A 16,187-nucleotide genomic window follows, 5' to 3' on the forward strand; every position below is an offset into this window, starting at 1 on the left:
CACAGCAAGGGTTTAAAAGAAGAACAGCCTCGTTGGGCTATGTCAGGGGAAAATGGCAAAAAAGTACAATGCATTCCAGGAGCATTTGTTGTGATTTCATTTTCCATCTCATACTAACTCTAGCAGTGCTATCTACACAGGTTAAACAGCCACAGCCACATCCTTTATTTTCGAAGGAAAGGGATTTGCAATTTTGGCACAAATAATTATACAGGGCTCATTTAATTGCTTTATAAAAATAGTCACTTGGTGTGAAGAACCCAGTGAGCTGGTCTGAGAAATAAATTTTCCTGAACAAGAATCACATGTGGTCTAAAATATAGACTGGTGGTTAGACCACCCCAGAATGGTGTCCCTGTATCCAGACAAAAGTCAGTACTTTTGTTGAATGCATGGGGGGGGATCAATTTCAAAGGACAAGGTATATATGAAGGAGATGGAGAGATGAATAGCAAGGCTAGAAATGAATTCCAGAGATTCTATAGGGTTGCAATGCTGACTCTTCCTTCATACAAACACATACCTGTATTTCTTATGTATACGGTTAATGCTCACGGAAATGTTCAACTCAATCTTCACTATTTCTGCAGGATTTTTTTCCCCTCCTTTTAATCCTGCCAGTTCTAGTTTAGGTGTCTTTATTAATAATGAAATTCTGTACTAAGGTTTGGGAAAAAATCCATTTGCATAAGCTGAGTGCCATCTTAGATCAAGCATTTCTCATTGTGCACAAAGCAGATGGACGCAGCGGACAACTTTTGATCTGGCTTGCTTTGCAAAGTGATAATATAGATGGGAACCTTTGTGTGTCATTTTGTTTGCTTCAAATCCATTTAAATAAAACATTTTTTTTAAAAAAAAAAAACCCCACACAGATGAAGCTCTGAGCCTCTAAAGTGGGTTACCAGATTATGTGCTATCGCCATTTTAATTACATTTTGTTCCTTTTAATTCGTACATTTCTGTCAAATTGCATTTCTTTCTGGGAACAGGGGAATTTTCCAGCAGAATAATGTGGGCAAGGGATGATATAATTTGCCATCAAGCATTGTTGAGAGTGCTTGAAAGTCTAGTGCATGCTGCTCATCAATATAGACTGGTCCTGTTAGAAGTCTCATCTTACCAGCTTGGCTGTCACTCTCAGGTGTCATTTTTAGAGATGGCCCTTAAACCAGTTTTTGCGTTTCTCATGTCTGTAAACTGAATGGAAAACTTAGTTTGACTAGCATGTACATTCAATTTTAAACACACACACACACACACACACACACACACACACAACCACACACCCATTTCTAGAGTTCATTAAACCACCTCTGTAGATTGATGCATTCCAGATGAGAAGAGCTGGTCTATATGCCCATGTGATAATTTGCAAGAAGTTGCACATGTGGTACAGTCTACATAGGGTTGTATTACTTCAAAATGCACATAGGTTTTAATGCCTGACCACATTAAAAACAGCAGTGCCCTCCCTACTTACACTGAAAGCTTTCTTCCATCATGCAAGCAGCTTTTGCTGCAAGGAAGCACTTGATCATGCATGTGTTTTTTTAAATAAAGAACAACACATGTAGATCATCTCTAAAACACTAGCATGGAAACACCCTAAAACAAACATAGTGAAATTACATTGCCCAATCAAACACCAAATACTCAGTTTGTATCAGTCTGAACACCATGAGAGGCATGCCCAGTGTTGGAGCACATCCCAGATTCAATTTTCAGCATCTCCATTCGAAATGTTCTCTGTCGTAAGTGATGTAAAATGAAGACTTTTGCCTGAGATCCCAGAATTCAGTTGCTTAGAATTCAGAGAGCAGGGCAAGGTGGCCTCAACTAATACTCTGGGCACAGGTCTTGTGCAACCACAAAAGCTACTTCTCTACCAAAAGAAGGAGGAAGACAGGAGAAAGCGAATGTCTTACAGGATCAAGGAGAAGTGTTAACTTGGGATGACATGAGCATTTCACTCCACATCATTTCTTGCTTCTTTGAGCATAATAGTTGAGACCCTTATGCTAGATATACGATATGTAAGAAGATTAGAGCATAGAAGCATCTCTTTTCATGACAGCTGCCTTCCCAGGAGAACACTGACATGGCAGCAATCGGGGTTGAACAAACACAGAACCTCACAATGGGGACATATTTTGGTGTGTGTGTATTGCAACATGCAGGACAAAGCAGAGAACTCATCTTCCCTAAAGCTTCTCCATGTTGCCGATGCAAATTAGATAAAAGATGCTAAGCTACCTTTCCTCCAGGGAGGAGAATCAAGCACTATCCTTGATTATGTTAGTGTGTGAAGAATAGCTGAAGACTGAAGATGCTCCATGATTTCAGACATAAACTGATGACCAGACAATGCCCATCCTAACCATCTATATGGGTCAGCAGTGATTTGAGGAACATATCTAAAGCAAATCAGGTACGCAATACCTGTGTGCCACAATAAGAGACAATGATCACCACAATAAGAGACAGTTGCCGTGTACTCGAGGTATTCACACCTTCTACAAGAGCCTCATCTAATCAGGAGTTTGTGAGTGGAACAAGAGGAAAATGCCAATGATGATTACTGTGATATGGAAAATCTTTTGTTATTTTATTTGCACTGTGGCCAAGGCTTGTGCTTCATTCCTGAGCTTATCTAAGTGTGAATTCCCTGCTGCTTTCCCCCACATTGCAATTAGCTGGGAATCTGTGCAGGCATCTTGCTGCACTAAAATGCTGCAAACAATTTTGAGGAGGTCAACGTTTTCCCAAGTGAATATACTGCACTTCAAAAGTGTTTATCTGAATCGAAAACATGTGAACAGGATATATATCACCTCTTAGTTGAAACCACTCTCGACTCCTTTTTCTGCTTCAGCCCCTGCCTCATTTCAAGGCGGTGAAACTTGCCGCTTCTTAATTCTTTCTCACTGTAGTTGTGGGGATATGCACAAACCTGCATTTTCCTGAAATGAGCCCCAATGGATTCTATGATGGGAAGACAAAAGAAAGAAGGTTTTTAAAATGCTCATTCTTTAAATTTATTTTGCAACTATTCATTACAGTCACATTCAAAAGTACAAAAGAAACAAATAAAAGGAAAAACACAAAAGGACTGACTTACAAGAAATTCCACTTGTGAGGCAGCAAATATTATGCATGCACAGTATATACCCAACAGACTATAGCACATTTTGTCCCCTTCCAAACAGATTCCAGTGGACACCAAAAATGACAGAATCTTATTCCATAACTTTTAGTATTGGGCAAGAACCATGGTCTTTGATTGTGTGAATTGTCATACTGAATAAAGTCATGCCAAACAGCAAGACTCTGGACTGATCTGACATTTCAGTACCCAGAGATGGTGAGTTAATTCCTCCATGACCTCAATACCCAAAATTTTATGTGCCACTTCCCAAATTGAGTTTGGGGTAGTGGGGAGCACTTCTTTTTAAAACCCAAGACATAAGGTTTTGCAGTTGTCACCAGACTTCTTTTTTTATTTTATTTTAAGGAAAGGTCCCTGGATGAAGGCAGAAACCAGAGTCACCTGCAGATTGTTCTATTGCCTTGTAGCTTGGAATGTTGGATACAGGATACATTTCTAATGCAGAAGCTCTTCAAGAACTAGATATAAATCAAACACGAACCAACTGCGAAAGTTCTAAGACCCACAAAAATAGGAAAATTTGTAATCTTCTACCCCTCAGACATATTCCAGGTCCCTGTCTTGAATGTTCAGATTTCTTCTTTTAAAAAGAAGACGGAAATCTCAAGCTCATTCAAATATGGCGAAATCAGGAAAAACATACAGGCAGCCATTAGCCAGTCTCTCAATTGGAAGTACAGTGCTTCCTTGGTTCCTGAACTCAATCTGTTCTGGAAGTCCATTCGACTTCCAAAACATTCACAAACGTTTCCAAAAAATGGCTTCCAAAAAATGTTTGCAAACCGGAACAGGTTTGTGACATTCAGGAGCCGATTTGTTTGGGAGCCAAGCCATTCGGGAACCAAGGTACCACTGTAAATCTCTTTCCATTTATCTGTCAAATAAGTGCAAATGCACAGAGATGTTAATGTATTTCACAAATTAAATATCTTAAAATTAAACAAATTCAGCCTTGTATGTTAAGGTTTTGCTGTTTCGGTCCAATTTATGAAGCCCCCTTGGGAATTCAGAGACTCTACAGTTCTCCCTATCAGCCAATGTTCGGGTGTGGTTGCCGGCAACCTTAATTATAATTTAAGATTTGTAAGTGCCTTATCCTTACAGGTCTCGGTTCTCATTTATCCCCACCCTAAACTCAAAATCCAGCCTTACTCTTGAATCAGATTTGAATTCCCAGATGTTGTAATCACTATGTAGAGGAAAGAGACCACAGAGAGCCATCCTGATGTTAATATGACCATATAGTTTGTATGCTGTGGTGTCTGTGATCAGCACAGGGGGACCATGCAACATTCAGGGACATTTTCATTATCAGTCAGCAACCCGAAGTTGGGCATCACTTCAGTGCTGATTTGACATGGGGCCCTATGTAAAAGAATGCAAATTCCTCATTAAAAAAAAACCAAAAAACATTTAGGAGTGCGTCTAGCTGATTAAAAAATGAAACTTTTGAGCTATGCATGTATCTGGGGTTATTTTGCAGGGTTTTTGGTTTTTTTTTAATGATGCATGAAACTCTGGAGTTCTGCTGTGCTCCCTGCCAGATCTGAGTGAAAGGGGAATGAGAATCGAACCCTGACAACCACAGCAAAGGACGAAGCGGCCACAAGGATTAAATGCAAAGGAATTGGGGGATTTGAGATGTAAATGAGTGCATAATATTTTGATACCGCCGAAGAATCTAATGAGGTCACATTTGTCAGTCACACACACTATTCTCGCCCCCTAATTATATTGTAAGGATAGTGTGGAAATGGAAATAATACTGAGCAGAGGATGACCCAGATGGTACAAGGACAAGGAGGCCTGAAGACAGAGAAACTTCATGCTCCATAATGAGGAAATTGAGATCACTGTTGCCACTGGAATATCAGAAGCGGGTAGCTCACCTCCCTCGCAGTCCTTTTGGTTCCCCTGCACATGAGCAACAGTGGAAGTGGGCCACATGGGCAAATCGGATGTGTGGTGTGACCTTTGTGGGAGCTGGCTGATGAAGATGACCCTGTGGGCCACAGATGGCTGGAAGGCCCCAGTTTCCGGGCAGTTGTACAAATCCTCCAGAAGAAGGGAGACATGTAAATGCCTGTGTAAATGCTCAGTAGCTCTCCTTGTGTTAGCTTTGCATTGAAGTATCTGGACAGGAATATGGAGAACAATAGGGCTGGTAACTATGAAGAGATCCCCAACAGGAACAGGGCAATATAGAACAGAAGCAGCCCTGTAATTGGCGGAAAAGTTAAAAACACAAGAAGAGCCCTGATGGAACAGACCAAAACCCCATCAGAGTCCAGTATTCCATTCTCACAAGGGCCATCCAGATACTTCTGGGAGACTCAGAAGCAGGATATGAATGCAACAGCGCTATTCCACTCATGATCCCTACTATTCAGAGGCATCTTGCTTCTGGTCCTGGAGTTCACATATAGCCATCAAGACAAGTAGTAGCTATCAATTGCCTTGTCCTTGGTGAATTTGTCTAATCCCATTTTAAAGCCATCCAAGTTGAGAGCCACCACCACATCATCACCAGAAATTCAGCTCTGCTAGACCTTGTTGGACATCTGAGAGCAAACATAGGCTAGGAGAAAACACTGTAATTTGAGGGAGTGCCTTCTGCAAGATTAGCTACGTGCATGTGAAGAAATAGATGTAGCTTTTGTGATTATTCTGGTACAAGTCATTGCATTGCAGTGGAATTGGTGAGGACGGACAGAGAACCTGCCTCTGAAGTGGAAAACCAGCTGCTACTATGCCTCTGCTTCCCCAAGAACAGAAGCAGGAGATTGCTGAACTGGGAAGTGAACACTTTTACCCTGTAGCAAAGGAGACAAGTGATGGAAGACTTATCAATGAATTATCATAGTTTTGAGAGCCATGGTTAATCAACATATTATAATCTGTGAAGCAGTGAATCATAACAACATAAGTAGGGCTGTGGCGCTTAGTCAATTAATTGGTTGGGTGAATCAATTAAAAGCCTTCTAATTGGTTAAAAAGGTGTTGCTGATTTACAGCTTGGGATGCTTGAGGATTTGTTCAGTCTGCATTTGATGAGGACCAAATCAGCTCATGAAACCCAGACTGCTGAGCTGAATGTAGCACAGCAATCAGCAAAGCAATGTAGTTCTCTAAATTTTGTGCCGTCCTTATCAGTTAAAAAATGCACAAATGTTGTGAAATATGTTTTCACAAATACTTAAAAATTGTAAATATATGCCCAAAATATGCATATATATATATATTTGTATTGTATCATTGTAAATGTTCTGTGAACTATACAAAAGCCTTGCTTATTTGTAATGGCAAAAGTGAATCTCTGCAAACTACCCATTTTCAAACCACAGCTTGGAAATAGATGCATTCTGGTGTTTGTTTTTGTTTTCCCGTTGACACATGACTGGAAAAGCTGCAGAGTGATTTTAATAAGGCAGGATAATATTTTCGATCAGTTCTAAGAAGCACAGACTAAATCCCGTGTAAGCAGCTGCTTCAGCTGCTAGCCTACAAATTATATTCAGATAAGATGCTTGCTCATTCCCGGGCTTAAAAACTGAAGTGGAGATTCAATTTCGTGTCACTCTTGGAAGGTAGGACCAGGATTCATATATAACTGCTTATTCAAATTCAACTACATTATTAAGACGCTGCTTGGTGACAGGTAAGCAACTGGCTACATTCTTAACAACATCTCCAACAGACCTGACAGCAAATTCCACAGGAAGAGTAATTGCTCTGGCTTTTACAAATTTAGGTTAGTCATTATGGTGTGCTCGAGAGTACTGGAAAGTGCTACACTGGACTTTGCTAACCCACCCAGTCATGCAAGTCCTTACCTTGTGCTGATAATTGCATTAGGGATTGTAGTACTAATTTGTTCATACTAAGCAGGTAGGGATGGGGGGAAATTTGTTCACTGTACATTGCTCATTGCAAACCAACCTAATTCCCACATCTCAGGCAAATATGCAAACTTAAAATGCAGCTTTCACTTGAAATTCAATAAAATACTAATAATTAGAGATCTCTAACAGAACTCTCAGCACCATCAACTGAATTACAACCCCCAAGATTTGTTGGGAGAAGCCGTGGCCATCACCTGGCCTAAAACCTATACAATGGTACCTCGGGTTAAGAACTTAATTCGTTCCGGAGGTCCGTTCTTAACCTGAAACTGTTCTTAACCTGATGTACCACTTTAGCTAATGGGGCCTCCTGCTGCTGCTGTGCCGCCACACAATTTCTGTTCTCATCCTGAAGCAAAGTTCTTAACCCAAGGTACTATTTCTGGAGTCTGTAACCTGAAGTGTCTGTAACCCAAGGTACCACTGTATATTTTTAATGCAAAATAATGCTGATATCATGGCTATGTAGCCACACAATTTCTCATGGATGTTTGCAGTGCAATAGGCTTCTTGCATAATGCTGAATGGCTTGTGGATGTGCACAACACCTCATGCCCTTGTTTGCCTTCCGGTATGCTTCAGGCTGCCAATTTCTGACCAGCAACTATTCTGTGAGAAGGAACAATCAAACAGCACCAGATTCTCCTACCACGAGATTCATCAGATAAAACCCTGCAAAACAAGAGTGTGCTTTTGAAGCTGTGGCATCCATTCAGGAGAGCTGCATCTTCCCTGTTCCAGAATACAACTGCTGAAATTCCATGGGCAGGGATGCTCTGAAATAAAAGATGTTCTCTTGATAAAAAGGATTTTTGGCAGGCATACTGTCCAGACGCTCACCTCTTTCCTCTTGCAGTAGACAGCCAGCACCCCACACCCTACAGCAGGCTGTTGGAATATTGCAGCGGCACTAGCACAGCTGGAGAAGATGACCTGCCAAATAAGAAGCAGAGAGGGTTTTTTTTCTTTAAAAAAAGAGAAAAGAATAGGAAGCCCTTTGCTGGAAATTTGGCAGCTAAAGACAAGTTAAAATGACATTGCCTGATGAATTTATCATTCCTGCCTCCTTGTTGCATAGACCCCCAAAACACCTGAACCTATAGCAGTCTTTCTTACAAACTGCTATAATATTACCTCTGATTAGATTTCCCATTCGGGGTGAGCATTCATCCTCCTTCTCCTCCCATCACTAGGAACCCATATGGCAGGCTTCCTCAACCTTGGCCCTCCAGATGTTTTGAGACTACAATTCCCACCACCCCTGACCACTGGTCCTGCTAGCTAGGGATCATGGGAGTTGTAGGCCAAAGACATCTGGAGGGCCGAGGTTGAGAAAGCCTGCCACATGGCTTCTCTGTTGTTTAGCTTTGGTTGAAAACATGGCTGTTTAGGAAGGCCTACATGGCTCTGTTGGTTAGAGCGTGGTGCTGATAATGCCAGGGTTGCAGGTTCAATCCCCATATGGGACAGCTGCATATTCCTGCATTGCAGGAAGTTAGACTGGATGACCCCTAGGGTCCCTTTCAACTCTACAAACCTATGATCCTAAGTTGGTGATTTGGAGTGGCAGCACTAAGACACTAAGGCAATGGGTCTTGCTTCTAGGAGCCCTCTGTTTGCCCATTGATTTGCATGCTGAGAACCTCCCGCCCCCCCAAGTGTCAGTCATGGAGCTTCTGTGCAGGGATGTAAGGTAAGGTTACCAGACATCCCAGTTTCCCGGGGACAGTCCCCAGATTTACAAATCAGTCCCCACACAAAATCCATTGAAGTTGAAAAGTGTCCCCGGATTCATTGAAAAAAATCTGGTAACCTTAATGTACGGACATTTCAAAGATCATGCCAACATCCATTTGCACATTAATCTGATGTTTTCTGTTCTGCTGAAATTGGTTTCTTTTGCACAAGTCTTCCTTTTCATCCTCTACTTGTATGGAAATGCATGTTTTAAGGAAATGTATCTTGTGGCGCACAAAATATCATCAACATATATTTAAAAATCAATTACTTTCCCTTGGTGTTCCTTGCATGCAGCAAAAGCAACAAAGAGCTCTGAAGCACCTTAACGGTCCATTACAAAGCTCCGCATGCTTGCAATTCTAGCCATGTCTACTCAGAAGTAAGCCCCATGGAATTCAATGAGGTGAGCGGAGTCAGAATTGCAGCCTAACTGGTTAGCTTGATTTCACAGTCCATCACCTGTCATCTTGTCTCCATTCCCTCGCCCAGGCATCAGGGAGGGACGGTTTAGCACCCTCTTGACATTTTGTTCTTTATGTATGAATTAATCCTTCAGTCAGTAATAACGCTCTTTAACCATAATGTAAGTCCTTTCTTTATTGCAACATTTTATTTCATGCATGCAAATGTTACTCAGAAAATGGTGATGTGTGGGTGTTTCTGCTGAAACATAAACTCTCTAGGTAAGGTAAAGGGACCCCTGACCATTAGGTACAGTCGTAACCGACTCTGGGGTTGCAGCGCTCATCTCGCTTTATTGGCCGAGGGAGCCGGTGTACATCTTCTGGGTCATGTGGCCAGCATGACTAAGCCGCTTCTGGCGAACCAGAGCAACACACGGAAACGCCGTTTACCTTCCCGCTGGAGTGGTACCTATTTATCTACTTGCACTTTGACGTGCTTTCGAACTGCTAGGTTGGCAGGAGCAGGGACCGAGCAATGGGAGCTCACCCTGTCGCGGGGATTAGAACCGCCGACCTTCTGATCAGCAAGTCCTGGGGTCTGAGGTTTAACCCACAGTGCCACCCACGTCCCAAAACTCTCTAGGTAATATGTTTCAAATGTTGGGACTTGGCTAGTAGGGGAATACTTCAAAATGAATATTTAGGGGACGGGTGCCAATCCATATGTTTCTCTTTACTTTGACTGCTAAAGTCCACAGGTAACAAAAGAGATCACTTCTTTCCATGGGAAAAGACAGAGCCGGCCCACCCATGATGTGGGGTGAAGGACCCGCCTCAGGCGGCAGAAGTGTAAGAGGCAATGCTCCACCCATCCCACCAATTTTGCCACCTGTCAAAGGAAGGTGTTGTAGCTCACCCCATTGCCACTCGTCTTCCCCACCCCTGGACAGAGAAGCAGAGAGAGCAGCAATAGTTTGAGGAATGCCCTGGCTCCCACTGAGTTTGGTAAGAGCCAGGGCACCTGGAGTGACAGTTCAAGTGGGACACAGCACGGTGGGCCAGGAGGTGGCAATTCCTGTTTCACTTCAGGTGGTGAAAAGGGATGGGCTGCCATTTGGAAAAGGAAAACAATCAACACTGCATTCCACTTGATTTTATAGTTCACAGTAAAAAGTGGACTGCCCAAGATTAAGTCCCACTGAATTCAGTGCCGCTGACCTCTGAGTAACCATGGTTAGGATTGACAGCCCTGGTGCATTTAGGCTGCCTCAGGCATCTGTGAGGACAGCAGCAATTCGACATCAATGGATATGTAAATGCAAAGCAATTTACATATCTATTTAGATATAAAGTGTGCAATGCATCTTTAAAATAACAACTTTTGTTGTGGAGGACTAAAGCAAAAAAGCACAAGGCTGTGCTGTGTTGGGGATTGAATGGGCAGATGGGAGGAAATCCATTTGATAGTCCGTTTTCAGTGTGTTTCTCTGACATCTGATTCTGGGAAGCGTTCTAGGGGATATAGATTCATCCCACAGGGAGCACCTGCAAAGTCTGGTGGGACCTGCTTTTGGTCCACATGATCTCAGCATGTAGTGTAGAAGCACATCCAGCACTCCTTGATGGCTGGGGCATTGTAGCGGGTGGCAGCGGCTGCTGTGGCGGCCGAAATGTACCGTATTTCAGAGAAGCTTGTTTGCCACCAACTATCTTCCCATGGAGGGACCCAGGATATACACTTCAGAGGAACCCCAGGCTTCTCCAGAATGCAATTACTCTGACACAAAGGGGTTCTAGAATGTCCTGAAGTTTTACACTATTAAATCCAATTAAATATGCTGGCGCAATGGAAGCTTAGCAGTATTGGGCTGCGGGGCATTTACATTTGCCAAAGCCAAGTATTTAAGCAGCACATGACTAATAACTTATTAGCACATTCTCCCAGAACAGCATGCTAATTATCCCTCTTGGAAAATCAATGGAAGAATGAGGCACATTGTATTTAAAACTAGAATGGGACAGTCCTCTCCACTTGCAACGTGAAACGGAGCATTTGTGCTGTATGTTTGCTTATTTAAAAGCAAACTTCTGTAATGGCACAATTTTGCTGAACATTCATTTACTTTACCACATGGAAATCTGTTCTTGGTACAATGGTTCTACATGCGTTCATTGCTTGGGGCAATAAACCTAGGCAAGCCAAGAACTAGGAAACACGATTGTCTTCTGTCACATCTGTTTGAACAATAAACACCCTCATGTACTGAGGTGTTATCAGGGATATAGGCCTTTGACGACTAGTACAGAAGTGTTTCCTAAATGCCTGGTTCCAGGGCCATACAGAGGGGGGAAAGCTTCCTAGTGTGTACGTAGTGATGAAACACAAAGGTGAAGCCACCATCTGGGTAACTAATCAACAAGTTTCAGAACTTTTATATTGGGGTGTACAGGAATATTGAATTCCAAGCTGAAATGGGGTGCCTTGGAGAAATCTGGGGCTTGTCAGAGGAAAAGTGGGATCCTTATGAGCCAACACAAGTTGAAGTAGGGGACCCTCAAGCACTTGGGGTTCAACCCTCGTGGTCCCTTCCAACTCTACAATTCTGTGTATAGGATTGCACTGTCAAATGAGTTCTGGGCTTTGAAGGGAAAACAAGTTAGCCTCTTGGGAAAGGAAAATGCCAGAAAACATGATGTGTATGTACTCTTAATAATAATAAACTAATAAACTTTCATTTATATCTCGTCCTCCCTGGCTGTGGATGCAGTTGGAATCATTAGATTTATTCCAACAAAAAAACTTTCACTCCGGTCAATATCTATTTGACGCTGTAAAGCCTTTGGGTGCTACTCACTGCCTAAAAACTACTTGGGATGCGGGTGGCGCTGTGGGTTAAACCTCAGAGCCTAGGACTTGCTGATCAGAAGGTTGGGGGTTCGAATCCTCGTGGCGGGGTGAGTTCCCATTGCTCGGTCCCTGCTCCTGCCAACCTAGCAGTTCGAAAGCACGTCAAAGTGCAAGTAGATAAATAGGTACCACTCCAGCGGGAAGGTAAACGGCGTTTCCATGTGTTGCTCTGGTTCTCCAGAAGCGGCTTAGTCATGCTGGCCACATGACCCGGAAGCTGTACGCCGGCTCCCTTGGCCAATAAAGCGAGATGAGTGCCGCAACCCCAGAGTCGGCCACGACTAGACCTTATGGTCAGGGGTCCCTTTACCTTTACCTTTACACTGCCTAAAAAAGTCAAGTTGCATTTACCGGAAACCAAAATTTAAAACAAGCCATTGAAAGGAGAGATTCTTTTTGCAGGCGGCCAAGAATTGCAGCTCTACTTTCAGTTCTGCAAACTATGGGTTCCCCCCGTACTTCCTGACAAAACAATATGCCATTAACCTCTAGTGCATTTGACACTTAACTAAGGCACCACACCTCAAGAAATCTTTTGAATCTGTGAAAGGGAGAGATGCATGCTTCCAAATGCAAGACTGAGCAGAAGAACACTGCTGTTGGAAGCAGCTTCTTGGAGTGCAGCCACTGCAAATTTGGAGAAGTCTGGTAGTCTGTGTTTGGCTCAGTAGGCCAGAAGTAGTGAAGGCTGCTCGGAAGCATCTGTTTGTGCTTCACCTGGAAGGCATAATATCTCTAAGTGCCATTCATTATAAGCAGCATCTTGCAGTTTTGGCAGAGCTGGTCTTGTATATATTCTAAGTAGACATGAAGGTTTAGAGCTCAGCTCACTCATCCCACACCAGCGCAGGGGCACAAACGGAGTCCCCAGGAAAGAAGGGACCAAAGGCGCATTCAGCTATAATACTGCACGTTATTTTTCTTTCCAAATTGCAGGTTCTGCATCTTAATGCCTTTTAAGACAACATCACCTGCTGTTTTTGCTTCCTGACTTTCGTGTTTTGCTTTGCCGCTGTAGTTTTTAATTCCCATGGTCTTTCCCTATACACCTATCATCTTAGTTTAAAAATGCAATCTGGTTCGCATGCGACACAAATTCTTACAGCAAGCCTGTAAAGTCTGTGGGGAAGCAAAGCGCCATCTACGCCAGGCCGGCCAGTTCCCTCCGTAATTGAATCTTCAAGCCCTGCCTGACAAAGGAAAAAGACAAGAGAAAAATGAGACACTGGTTCAGGTGCACACACAGCAGCTTAGTTAAAAATGAATCCTCTCTGGGGAACGGTTGGTGGCTGAGCTTTTCCCCAGCCCTGATATCTGCTGCATTTCATGGCCCTGCTAGAAAACGGAGCCACAGAAAACTCCTTCCCTTCAACCATGAACTTTGCTGAGCTTAGTTTGAATATGATCTCCTGCCCTGATCAGGGTCGGATTTAGATGAAGAGAGGCCCCAGGCTACTCCACTTGTGAGGCCCCTCCCCACCCCCCACCTTCACGACTAGAATAAAATGGAAGAGTGTTATAAACAAAATTGAGCAAAGCCAAGGATGATGACGGGTATTTAAAATTCTGCAATTCACAATTTCTCCTCTAAAGGACATAAGATGGTTAAATACCATGGTGATTTTAAAAAATGCATAAAACTTTTGCAGTAGCTGAACTTTCGCCAAAGAATTTATGCTTTTGAATTATGGTGCTGGAGGAGACTCTTGAGAGTCCCATGGACTGCAAGAAGATCAAACCTCTCCATTCTTAAGGAAATCAGCCCTGAGTGCTCACTGGAAGGACAGATCCTGAAGCTGAGGCTCCAATACTTTGGCCACCTCATGAGAAGAGAAGACTCCCTGGAAAAGACCCTGATGTTGGGAAAGATGAAGGGCACAAGGAGAAGGGGATGACAGAGGACGAGATGGTTGGACAGTGTTCTTGAAGCTACAAACATGAGTCTGACCAAACTGCAGGAGGCAGTGGAAGACAGAAGAGCCTGGCGTGCTCTGGTCCATGGGGTCACGAAGAGTCGGACACGACTAAACGACTAAACAACAACAGCTGAACTTTGTAAACATTTTGTGGAATGAGCATTATTTTTTGGAAAATGAAGTTGTAATGTTATTTTTAAAATAAGGCTTGGGTAGGCTGGTCTTCCTGTTATATACCTGCTGGGATTGACAAAGCATATGACCTTCACCTGAATCTCTCTCCTGACAGGTGATTTGGTTTACAGCCAGTGTGGAAATAAAGGAGAAGATTGCCCACCAGATACCAGGCACTCTATTATTCAAATTAGGCCCCAGTGTTTTTCTTACAATCCCCTTCTCAATGAATTAATCAATTTTAATCTAGCATGTAAATTCTCAAAACTTTCTTATTTGTTAATTCGAGCAACTACTGCTCTCATTTCATTACAAACAGTATTTCTACCTGGAACACACTTGAGCAAACCTGCTCCTCTTCCTTTCACATATATTTTGTTTCCATTTGCAACTGTAGCTGCCTTTGATGAGTTATCATTTAACTCTTTGGGAGAAATTAGCATCAGACATCATATGCATGTCTGGCATTCAAATCAGGAGGAAGAGTGGCCCAGAGGAAGGCAAAAGGACAGGACTTGAGGGCCTTGGATACATGGTTGATGGCTGACTGGCAAGGAAAAGGCCTAGCAAATGCATTGCTGGGCTAGACAAGCTTGCTGTGAATGACAGTGTTCCCTCCTAGCAGAAGACTCGCAGATTGGAAGGAAACCATAGCGGTTAGGAGGAAGATGCTAATCTTAGGAAGGAGCAAGTGGGGCAGGAGTGAGATAATGATCTGAGGCTGCAGGACTCTGTACTACAGTGGTGCCTCGCAAGACGAAAAGAATCCGTTCCGCGAGTCTCTTCGTCTAGTGGTTTTTTCGTCTTGCGAAGCAAGCCCATTAGCGGCTTAGCGGCTTAGCGCTATTAGCGACTTATCGGCTTTTAGCGGCTTAGCGGCTTAGTGGATAAGCGGATAAGCGGCTTAGCGGCTTAGAAAAAGGAGGGGAGGGGGAAGTCGGAAAAACTCGCAAGACATTTTCGTCTTGCGAAGCAAGTCCATAGGGAAATTCGTCTTGCGAAGCACCTCTTGCGAGGCATTCATCTTGTGGGGCACCACTGTATAACAATGGGGTGTAAATAATGGGTGGTACCCAACACACCACTACATGAGCATTCCATCAGTGCGAGGATTTCTGCTTGTGCAATGGAATGTTCTTCCCCTTCTCCTCCCCAAATCCACTGAGAAATATTGTGCTCGAAATTCTGTATGGTGATGTAAAAGCTCCGCCTGCTGTGTTTGAACTGTGACGACTCATTCTCACCTGTAAGTTGCCACTTCCTACTGCCATTGTCAAGCAATAAACATGCATGTTTGAACCAGGCCTTTAGAATACCCACCCAGAACCCTAATAGACATTCAGTGGAGTGTCCAAGCTCTGTGCAGAATACTGTCATTTGAATAAGACCTGCTCACTCCAGGTCTTAAAATAAATGGAGCAGGAGGCCTCTTTCAACACTGAAAGGGGAGCTGCTTCATATGCACATTGGACCAATACACCCAAACCAAATTGCTGGGTAAGGGCAATTCACTCTTAAACGTATAGATCCTAGTGGGGAGGGGAATACTGTAGCTAAAATAATATGCTAAATTGTAACCATGTGCCTGTCTAGCCATAGTCAATAAAGCACTTTACCATGTTTAACACATCAACTTATGTTTAACATCACTTCAACATCAGACAAGGGAGTAATCCCATACATTTCAATGGGGCTAGTCATATGTTTCTAATTACGTGATTAAGATCTTGCTGAGAGGGGCTGCAATAAGTGCCTTGCCGCATGAAGATCTGAACAGCAAGTACCTATTTAAAAATCGGTGTGCAAAACTCCCTTAATGAAATGCTAAGAGGGAAAAACCACTTCTGTAGGTATCCTTTTGCGGATCTATTGTTAAATTCACAAAAAAATAGCATCGCATTTCCATTAGATAAAAAAAGCTACAAATCCATATGACTACATCATAGAACTTTGTTAACCTCTTTATTTTCATAG

General features: G+C 43.0%; 1 protein-coding gene across 5 annotated transcripts in view; it reads right to left on the bottom strand.

Annotated features, from left to right (window-relative positions):
* Positions 1-16,187, bottom strand: part of LOC307211160 (uncharacterized protein) — a 95,473-nt gene that overhangs the window by 2,258 nt on the left and 77,028 nt on the right. For 2 of the 5 annotated variants that reach the window (XR_013836309.1, XR_013836310.1), the window contains exons 5-8: positions 13,227-13,313; positions 7,620-8,004; positions 2,835-2,985; positions 1,124-1,193 (exon numbers count right to left, since the gene is read on the bottom strand). Coding sequence is in view for 1 of the 5 variants with exons in the window: in XM_079967505.1 (XP_079823631.1) it covers positions 5,917-5,982; positions 7,912-8,004; positions 13,227-13,313 (246 nt within the window). In the remaining 4 variants the exon portion in view is untranslated. Of the gene's footprint in view, positions 1-897; positions 1,194-2,834; positions 2,986-5,276; positions 5,983-7,619; positions 8,005-13,226; positions 13,314-16,187 lie in introns of those variants that run through there. The other 3 variants (XR_013836311.1, XR_013836312.1, XM_079967505.1) reach the window with 3 other exon arrangements.

Source organism: Podarcis cretensis, assembly GCF_951804945.1.
Source record: "Podarcis cretensis genome assembly, chromosome: 2".
Classification (NCBI taxonomy): domain Eukaryota; kingdom Metazoa; phylum Chordata; class Lepidosauria; order Squamata; family Lacertidae; genus Podarcis; species Podarcis cretensis.